The following is a 10,050-nucleotide window of genomic DNA, read 5'->3' as shown; positions in this document are numbered from 1 at the left end:
CCACAAGTGGTTTTTAGTTTAGTTCCCTTAACCTGTTAACATAAATTCAGTCAGCTTTCATACCACATGCTTTTTAAATCAAACTATTGCACATAATGTGCCAGGTTAGGTGTCTTTAACATGCAAACAGTAATTATTAAAACACCAAAAACCATGAATTGGTAATGTAGAATTTTATTAACAGAAAATATTTGACATAAGAGCTCATTTTCAAAACAGCATTGGTCAAGACAACAAACTGGATCCTTTATCAAAGGTACAACATGCCTTACCTAACAAAAATTGAGAATTCTCAGTGCAAACATAAAGATACTCTGAAAAACTTTGAAGTACAATTTCAATTTAATGATCTGATACAGAAAACTCCACTGGAGTCAATCTCAATTAAATATGCATACATCAAAACATATACAAAAAAACAATTTAAGTAATCACATGTGGTAAAAATCACATTAAGAGCTATTAAAACAGAACAAGAAGCACATAAATCCACCTCTTTCTATTGACAAACACATGTTTGTCTTAAGTTTTTGTCAATCAATATGATGACAACACAAACGTACACCTTGGAAATGAATCTCCTACTTTCATGAGAGACGTTAATACGACTGTCCCTCAGGGTTTACGGTTCACCGCATCTCTACCAGGGTCTCCAGACGGGCCTCCTGATGTCAGGCTGTTGCAAACCAGCCGTGCTCAGTTTAGAGGAAGGTCCTGGTGGAGCGGAGCCGATAGCAGCGCTCGTTTGCTGGCCGTTGTGGAGATGCTGGAGCTCCCAGCCAGGTCCTCCTCCGGTGGAATGAAGAGTGAGGAAGTGGACAGACTCCCTCCAGCAGTGAGAGTAGCCTTCATTATAGTCCCTCTGAGGAAGCCGCTGCTGTTTGAGAAAGCTGACGGTCATTTCCAGGATATCGGCCTTCTCCAGTTTGGCGCTGGGGTCGTGGCTGTGAAACTCCTTCTCCAGGAGACTCTTGAGCTGGTCGATGCAGCTGTTGATGCGGTCTCTGCGCATCTTTTCAACAATTGGCTTCCTCAGCTGAAATCAGATGGGAACACCGATTAGAACATGTTTCAAACTGCATACAGAATGCAATTTTGGTGAATCGTTTGGAAGAAGAATTGCATTGAAATTAAACATACCTTCATTTTGTCCTTGTCACTGAAGTGAAGATGGTCAAAAGACGAAAGCATAACTGAATGGGGTGCCATGTCCAGCTTGCTTTTCTTCGGTGGCAAAAAGAGTTGTGAGTCTCTTTGAGGAACAAACCTAGAAATTCTTCCTAATTCTTAGTCAGGTGTTTGTTCATATATGTCTTTTTTTTCTCTCTCTCTCTCTCTCTCTCTCTTTATTTTATTTATTTAAAGTGCTAAACAATATAGGGACATTTCATGTCAACTCAAACAGAGGTCCCCGCTCACATTTTTGATATTGCTAATATGGAAAGATAAACATGTATAGTGATGAAAGCCAAAATATTAAATGTCATGGGTGAATAATTACGGAGTAATCCACTATTTTGTAGAGGGGGGTCAAAATGGCAATTTTCACCTGAGATTCAGAGCCAAATTACAGGGGGTTAAAATGACTTCAGGAAGATGGCAACATCATTATGTTACTTTCACACAGAGATTAGTAGGTCTATTAGTAAAATCTGTTGACTTTAGCTGTCTTTGTTGCATTATGTGCCAGTGGTGACCATTCAAAAATGGTTTTGGAAAAAAAAGTTTTTTCTTCAAAGTTTGCAGGCATGTAACTCAAAAAGTATTAAAGATATCTATAATGCCCTTTTAGATATTGGGTCTTAACATACTTCCCTAAAATAGTGGATTACTCAGTAGGTCTAAATATTCATCCATGACATTTAATATAATGGCTTTCATCACTATACATGTTTATCTTTCTTCAGAAAAAATATTAGCAAAATCAAAAATTTGAGCCGGGGACCTGAGTTTATATGGTATGACCCTATAAGAATACATTTTTAACCCTATAAAATATTGAAACAAATTGAATATTTTGCTTTAGCATGATGAGTAGTACATTGTGTGATTTGTTGATGCAACATTTTCCAATCATTCAATAATATTTCTACTTAAATTTAATTTGCATAGGTCTCTATATATCTGCCCTTACCTTGTTCAGTGTGCAGCACCTGAAGAGCATAATGTTTTCTAGAATATTTATACGTTCTCTGTTTATACGTTTTCTGTCATTTCTGTTCGGTTTGCCTTTTAAATTTACCTGGCTGCAATTGAATTTGTGAATCTGTACAGGATGTGCAGTTTTGCAGATCTGCCACTTTGAGGCAAATTGTGGGTGTAAGTTCAACATCACTTTCTGATGACAGGGATGCCACCTATCCTAACTGATTATAAGGTGTCTTGCTAGGAGATCATTATTGCTTGAGTGGATAACAAAGCACACACAAGCTTGTTTGTAATTCCATATTTATCAAATATGTAACTGAAACTAACTGATGTGATGTAAAAGTAAGTGGAATGTGTGAATATGAAGGTAGGAACACTGAATGAATGAGCACATTGCCACAGAAAAGTTTATGTAAAATAGATATTTATTACTTTTATAAAACATTTGCAGATGATATCCAGCATCTTCATTTAGTCTACCACTGGGCTTGATTGTTGGACACACCTTTCACTTGTTTAAAACGCAGTTACCTAAATAATCTTTATAAAAGAATTTGTTGGTCATATAGTTGATTATATAAAATCTACAACACCAGCAATAAAATATTCCAAAAAAGAACATGCTGGAGGTTCTCACAGTCTGCAGCCAATGGGAGCGTTTGGGCCGCCACATGGCTGCTGAAGCCCTTATTGCTCCGACACAATGAGCGCATCTCTGGGGAGCAGGTGGAGGGTGGGAGAGTGTGTGAGAAAGTGCAGCTTGTTGCTCACCGTAAGGATTAATTGCTCAAAAAAGCACGTGCTGTTTATATGAAAGACCTACAATGAAAATAATGGTTCGAAATTTCTTCCATTTCTCCCTTCTTTCTAGAATAATTTATAGAAGTATTAAATATCATTATTAATAGTGATTTTAAAAAGTCAAATACAATCATAAGGACAATAAACGGGTGGTTTCAAATGCATTTTTCTGCCAATAAATAATCAACTACTAATCATCAACAAAATGATTATTACACTATGGCAAAAATATTCAGAAAATTATAGTTTTACACTCCATTTTATTGAATTAATCTATTTATTGAATTCTCACTTCTAAGTATGAATCTATGAGTCCAAACAAGCAAACAAATGCCCATCTCAATTAGGGACAGTCATAAATACCCCTGTGAGGTTTCTATAGAGTCCCTTGACGACTTGCCTAATTGCCTGCAGCAAGGCACACTTCTATTCATCTCTGATGAATGGACAGACTGTGGGAAAGCTGTGGAAAGTGCAGTCCCAGTCCTGAACTACATCACCTTCAAGACTTCATTCTGAGAGAGGACGTCTGAACTGCATCTGAAAGAGTAAACCTGTGGCACCGTACTCGAATCGAATTGCTGTCCTGTTTTTTTTTCCCCCCAAAAAAATCTTAAGTAAATCTTTTAATTAAAGGCCAATTAACTGTCATGTTAGAAAATGGTTAACACTGTTGATTGATTAAACCAGGAGCTATTCAGCAAAACGTTATGCTTTTTGCAACAGGTATTCTGAATTGATTCATCAGGTATTATAAGAGAATTATGGCATCGGAAACATGACTGGATATTTTCCACTTAAACTTGAAAATGAAACATTTGTTTTTACAAAAATTAATTAAACATTAAAAATTACAATTCATTTACAAAAAAACTTTTGATTCTACACTACTAATAGGTCACTTATCAAATATGCAAATTGCCTGATGGCATTGATCAATTAAACAACAGATATAAAAGATATCATTTTAATATAATCTTTTTTTTTAAACGAAAAAGCAAAATATAAGCATTTTCACTAGTGGTCTCAGACATACACTTAATAAAAATGGCGCATACTCTTGTATTGGTTTCTCAGCATCAGATGAGACTTCAAAAAGGGTTTCTGCTTTCTCACAAACTTCCTCCCTGTAATACATCCCTCTCCACCTGCCTGTCAGAGACGTGCTCATTGTTCCCCGTGCAATAAATGCCTCACTGAGCATGTGGCAGCCCTCTGCTCCTTTGAGACTTTCGAACGTGTAGCTTTTTCACCCATATTGGGTTTATTCTTTCACTGCTTTCATTTACTGAAAGCTTTTTGTTATATTTCGGTTGTTTGAAACAGATCTAATGCTTCTCTTATTATATGAGAAATATTTTTTCATTTGAAGGAAAGATTTGATTGTGTGTTGAAAGCACAAATAATTGTTTTTAATGTTTGCATGTGTTTACGTGAATGAGACGTTTCCCCTGTAAAGGGCAGTTGTTTATCGTCACTGTTAGTGATTTCAATTTTATTCTTTGTATTCAAAGTCAAGTTCTTACCATCTTTGAAGTGTCTTGCATTGCACATTGCACTGGCTTAATACTTAATACTTAAATGTCTGTGACATTGTAAATTTCTTCCCAGTTCAAGAGAACTACATAATAACATGAGTTCTTCATGATTGTGAAAATATGTATTGACATATTGTCAGTAATGTTACTGCTTTGTTACTTTAAGACACTAGAATGTCCTTCAAAGTCGAGGCACATGTTTATTGTCAGATTTGCTCACGTATGAAGAGCAGCAATCATATTGCTTATGACAAATAAATTGTACAATCAAAGGTTTTGTTTGGTGTTATGTTTTATATATTCTTCATATTTTTTTAATAAAGTATGTCTGAATAGTATAGTCTCATCAAAAACTCTAACCCTCTAAGTATTAGTAACAGTATTCTTCAGGTTTAACATTTCAAGAATTGGGTTGAGAATCAGATACATTTTTAAATTTTTTTAAATTTATTTTGTTTTTTAAAGATATTAAAATAGCATAGGCCTAACCGGTGAACCTGACTTGATATTAGTTTCTAGCTCTCAGAAAATGTGTGTATTTACAGTAATTACTTGAGAAATAAATTCCTGCATATTTTTTCCATGCAGGTGCAACTCATATAGTTCTCACAGTGAATGAATATTCATGTTAAAATACAGAGACTGCAAAATATAGAACATGGTCTGTGTTACACAAAACTTTGTTTTTCTGTAATTAATAACCCAAAACCCATTACATATCAACCTACACTGATAAGGAGACAATAGAGGACTGTCTCTGATGGGGTAAAGCTGTACTGAGACTCCATTCCCTGCAGTTTTCCCACACTCTGCCCATTCAGAGAACTCAACAATTAAGAACAATTCAGCACATGGCCATAAGAACTTCAACAGGGACCCACGGGACAGATTCTTCTGAATCATTAGCATTCGTCTTATTACTGAAAGACATATTTAGAGTATTTGGAGATTACTCTTTTAAAGTTTGAGGCATTGTTATACACATAAAACATAGAAAAAGATTGAAATAGATAATGTTTTATGTTATCTGAGTCTGAAACTGCTATTTTAAATTATGGTTATCCTATGTCAATTTTAGAGTCATGACTAATGAGAAATACTTTGTAATTCCTATTATTTGCCTCATATGTGTATAACTTAATGTTTACACTACCATTCAATAGTTTGCGGTCTGTCTTATGTTTACCAAAGCTGCAATTATTTAATCAAAAATACAGTAAAAGCAGTAATATTGTGAAATATATATTTTTTTAATTTCTATTTCAATGTAATTTAAAATGTATTCATGTGATGAAAAAGCTGAATTTTCAGGTAAAAAACAAAACAAAGCATGTATTAGCCTATTATTATCAATGATTAAAACAGTTGTGCTGTTTAATATATTTGTAGAAATGTCATACATTTTTTCAGGATTCTTTGATAAATAGAATGATTAAAAGAACCTAATTTATTTGAAACAGAAATATTTTGTAACATTATAAATGTCTTTACTCTCACTTTTGACCAATTTAATGCATGTTTGCTAAATAAGAGTATTATTATTATTTTTTTTTTTTTTTTTAATCTTGCTGAACACAAGCATTTGATTGGTAGTGTATACCTGTGTCTTGCAACCTTTTTTTGTCTTATGTACCCCCAAAGTCCCATCAGATCAGAAAGTAATTCATAATAGTTTATTTTTTTTAGCATTATCATTAATATTATTAGAGTCGCCAGTATTATTTCAGTAAAAAATAATTACTATCATTTTTATATTTGAAAAAAACTGAAAAAAAATATGAAATTAATTACAAGTTTTATTTTATTTATTTATTTATTTAAGTTTAAGTATTTATGTACCCCCAATACCCCAAGTACCCCCGGAAACCTGCCTAAATACCCCCAGGGGTCCACACACGCCTGCTTTATAGGAATCACTCATTTATTTTGATAAGGGACATCTGAATTACACTGAAAAGATACTCAGCGGAACAGTTATTATTAAGCTACTTGCACATCCACCAGAAAATAAACCGTATGATGAATCAATTGATTCTCCTCCTGTTGAATAAAAACTGAAATATGTTGCGTTGTGTTTTGGCGATGGGAATGTTCCACTATTAACGGCACGTGCTTTGTCAATAAATGACCCAAGTGTCACACAACAAATAAAGCTTTAAACGAAGGGTCTCCACTTTCTCACACACTCCATCCTTAACACCCACCCCTCCACCTGCTCCCCAGAGACGTGCTCATTGTTTCCTGAGCAGTAAGCATGTCATTTAGCATGTGGCGGCTCTCTGTTCCTTGTGCCATTAGTCCTCTCCCATTGGCTGCAGACTGTGAGAACCTCCCGCAAACTCCAGACTCACACATTCATATGGAGATTTGGGAGTATAAATAGAGGGAGAGGAGAGAGAGTTGAGCACAGATCTCATCTGATCCTAACGGAGAACTGAACACAAGACACACAGCCATGGCACCTACAATCACTGGATCAGTCATCAGCAGAGAACAACTTCCACTCTCAAACAAGGTAAATATTCAGCATCTCATATCTGACTGCATAAATCATAGATTATGAAATATAAACAGCATAAATGATGGATAAGAGTTTCTAAATGCATGTTCCTAATGTTTCCTCAGCTGAGAAAGCCAATAGTGGAGAAGATCCGCAGAGAACGAATCAACAGCAGCATTGAGAAGCTCAAGTCTCTTCTGGGTCAAGAGTTCCTAAAGCAACAGCCCGACTCCAGACAGGAGAAAGCTGATATCCTGGAGATGACGCTGGATTTCTTGAGACGCCAGCAGCGCTCCCAGAATCCCTCGGCCTGCAGCTCTACTGCAGCTCGTGACGGACGCTCCAGATGTGTGCAGGAGGCCGTCAACTTCCTGTCTCAGTGTCCAGTGCAGACGGAGTCCCACAGAAGACTGCTGAAGCACTTCCTGCACACGCAGCCCTACACAGAGAACAACACACGAGTGCCGCCTCAGATCAGTTCACCAGCCGCACAGAGCAGCAGCAAAGAGCAAACTCTGGCGCTCTGGAGACCCTGGTAGAGCCACCAGCACCCGTATGATTTATCAGACAGAATTCATAATGCCACTCTGAGATTGGCATGGACTGAAATTCTAATGTAGGAATTGATTTCCGCCTCTGCTGCTTATGCCGGACCTTTAATCTGCTTTCAGAGAAAGTGTGTTTCATTGAAACTGTATGACCAGTGGTATTTGATGAAAATGTATAGAATCATTTGCTGTGTAAAATGATTACTACATTCGTGAAAATTAAGATTGAAACAAACGTTAAAGTCTTATTCAGACGTCTGAGCTCTTGTAGCTCTTTCACCCATATTGGGTTTATTCTTTTACTGCTTTCATTTACTGAAAGCTTTTTGTTAAATTTCGGTTGTTTGAAACAGATCTAATGCTTCTCTTATTATATGAGAAATATTTCCTCATTTGAAGGAAAGATTTGATTGTGTGTTGAAAGCACAAATGATTGTTTTTAATGTTTGCATGTGTTTACGTGAATGAGACGTTTCCCCTGTAAAGGGCAGTTGTTTATCGTCACTGTTAGTGATTTAAAATTTGTCTTTTATAGGCAAAATCAAGTTTTTACCTTCTGTGAAGGTGTCTTCTGTGCATTACTTCATATTGAAGTAGAGAATAAAAATAAATTTGAATATATTTCCTGCCTATAATCCCTTGTTGTCACTGAATTCCTTGTCCATGAGTTTAACTCATCACAGCACATTTGCACACTTTAAAAGTTATTCAAATCTATTATTCAAATCTACTATTTGGTTTAAACTCTATATTGTGTTTCAAGATGCACATGTACTTAAAAAATATGCCTATAAATGACACATTTGTCAATTCACATTTATAAGCAAAATTATAGTGTCTCTAATCAGGTTAGTTTGCAATTTATTCATGCCATATTTGACTACTGACCTTTTAGTACATTAACTGCAGTAATTCAATGAAAAATAATGCATTTTAATCACATTGAGCACTCAACATCCAGTATAGCTCAGACCCGAATTTCACCAAGCAGAGATAAAACATAATTACCTACAGTAAGCGAATGTGTGGTTTATTAGTGGATAAATAAAGATATATATGTGTAGAGGAGTTCATTTCTTGAGACGACAGCAGCCCAATCTCCATTACACAGCAAATCTGATTTCTTCAGATGTAAACAGGAGACAGTCAACAAGACTACAAGGCAAACCATACTATCATATTCAAACTTATTATAAGCATTCTCAGGGGAAAAAAAGAGGTACAAAAGCTGTCACTGGTGTGTTACCCTTACAAAAGGTACATCTTTGTAGCTTATTTGCTCACAAAGGGTGCATATTAGTAAATGCACATAGTACCTAAAGTGTACATATTATTACCTAAATGGTAGCACCCCACTGACAGCTTTCCTTTGAGTGTAGCTGTGATTTCATTTGACTTGACAGATGAAGAACTGACTGAAAATATTCAGATTATATGTTACGTTAATCACTAAGACTAAACAGCAATTAAAACATCTTTATAATGTGCAAAAGTGCTGTGATTTATTTTGATTGATGAAGAAAACATACAGATTATATTCTTAAAATTTATTTTCATGTTGCACTTCAATATAAAGTAATACAAATGCAGAACACACCTTCAAAGAAAGTAAGAACTTGACTTTGAATACAAAGAATAAAATTGAAATCACTAACAGTGACGATAAACAACTGCCCTTTACAGGGGAAACGTCTCATTCGTGTAAACACATGCAAACATTAAAAATAATCATTTGTGCTTTCAACACACAATCAAATCTTTCCTTAAAATGAAGAAATATTTCTCATATAATAAGAGAAGCATTAGATCTGTTTCAAACAACAGAAATATAACAAAAAGCTTTCAGTAAATGAAAGCTATTTATTTATTTATTTATTTATTTATTTATCATTCTAGGTATGATTATGACATGTTTCACATAAAAGCAACAAATAAATATAACAATGAATATAAAAAATATATACTTTATATTTAAAATGTATTTATTTGTTTGTTTGTTTTCATTTTAACTTATTTTTTTATTTTGTGTTTTTCAAGCTTATGCCATTGCAAACTAAAGTACAATATCTGAAGTGTGTACAGGCTCTTTTCCTCTCAGCTTTATGAGGTCTGGGCAGCACACTTCTCTCTTGGCACACTCTCCCCACACATACTTAAGACACTTCCAGCTGTCTGGCCTGCTGTCTGCTGGCGACTCTCGGTCACACGCTCCACACAGTGAGAATCTGGGAGCGCTTGTGCAGCACGGCTTCCCACACTTATTCACTGACACTGATCCCACTGATAAAAGAAGCGTGGCCCATTACACAATGTCAGAGTGACCCTGCCTCCCACTTCCCAGCACTCACTGTTCTCACAGCACCTCCCAGGCAGCCAGGCTCGCCATCTGGAGGCATCACTCAATTACTTCCCTTAAACAACAGCGTCCCAGCTCTAGAGTGTACAACATAGGCTATATCAGATAACATCATCTGCTCATTCTAAGTTTTTCTTTCTTTTTTTTTTTTTTGGACAA

General features: G+C 35.6%; 2 protein-coding genes across 2 annotated transcripts; one reads left to right on the top strand and one right to left on the bottom strand.

Moving 5' to 3' along the window:
* Window positions 1-385: 385 nt before the first annotated feature.
* Window positions 386-1,258, bottom strand: LOC107737706 (transcription factor HES-5-like). The gene is made up of 2 exons (XM_016549295.1): window positions 1,141-1,258; window positions 386-1,036 (listed from the first exon to the last, which is right to left on the bottom strand). The coding sequence occupies exons 1-2, from the start codon at window positions 1,207-1,209 to the stop codon at window positions 641-643; spliced, it is 465 nt and encodes a 154-aa protein (XP_016404781.1). The 5' UTR covers window positions 1,210-1,258; the 3' UTR covers window positions 386-640.
* Window positions 1,259-6,789: 5,531 nt separating this feature from the next.
* LOC107737705 (transcription factor HES-5-like) lies at window positions 6,790-7,811 on the top strand. The gene is made up of 2 exons (XM_016549294.1): window positions 6,790-7,002; window positions 7,113-7,811. Exons 1-2 carry the CDS (start codon window positions 6,943-6,945, stop codon window positions 7,524-7,526), a joined length of 474 nt encoding a protein of 157 aa, XP_016404780.1. The 5' UTR covers window positions 6,790-6,942; the 3' UTR covers window positions 7,527-7,811.
* The last annotated feature ends 2,239 nt before the right edge of the window (window positions 7,812-10,050 follow it).

The sequence above is a fragment of the Sinocyclocheilus rhinocerous genome, unplaced genomic scaffold (assembly GCF_001515625.1).
Source record: "Sinocyclocheilus rhinocerous isolate Xijiao unplaced genomic scaffold, SAMN03320098_v1.1 scaffold72, whole genome shotgun sequence".
Taxonomy (NCBI): Eukaryota; Metazoa; Chordata; class Actinopteri; order Cypriniformes; family Cyprinidae; genus Sinocyclocheilus; species Sinocyclocheilus rhinocerous.
Note: the sequence above shows the minus strand (reverse complement) of the source record. Positions and strands in the feature narration are given on the sequence as shown.

Excerpts from the sequence above, each read along its gene's own strand:
- LOC107737706 (XM_016549295.1), bottom strand. The coding sequence starts at position 1,209 with ATGGCACCCCATTCAGTTATGCTTTCGTCTTTTGACCATCTTCACTTC. Across the intron at positions 1,037-1,140 it reads GTGACAAGGACAAAATGAAG|CTGAGGAAGCCAATTGTTGA; the intron begins GTATGTTTAATT and ends ATCTGATTTCAG.
- LOC107737705 (XM_016549294.1), top strand. The coding sequence starts at position 6,943 with ATGGCACCTACAATCACTGGATCAGTCATCAGCAGAGAACAACTTCCA. Across the intron at positions 7,003-7,112 it reads AACTTCCACTCTCAAACAAG|CTGAGAAAGCCAATAGTGGA; the intron begins GTAAATATTCAG and ends ATGTTTCCTCAG.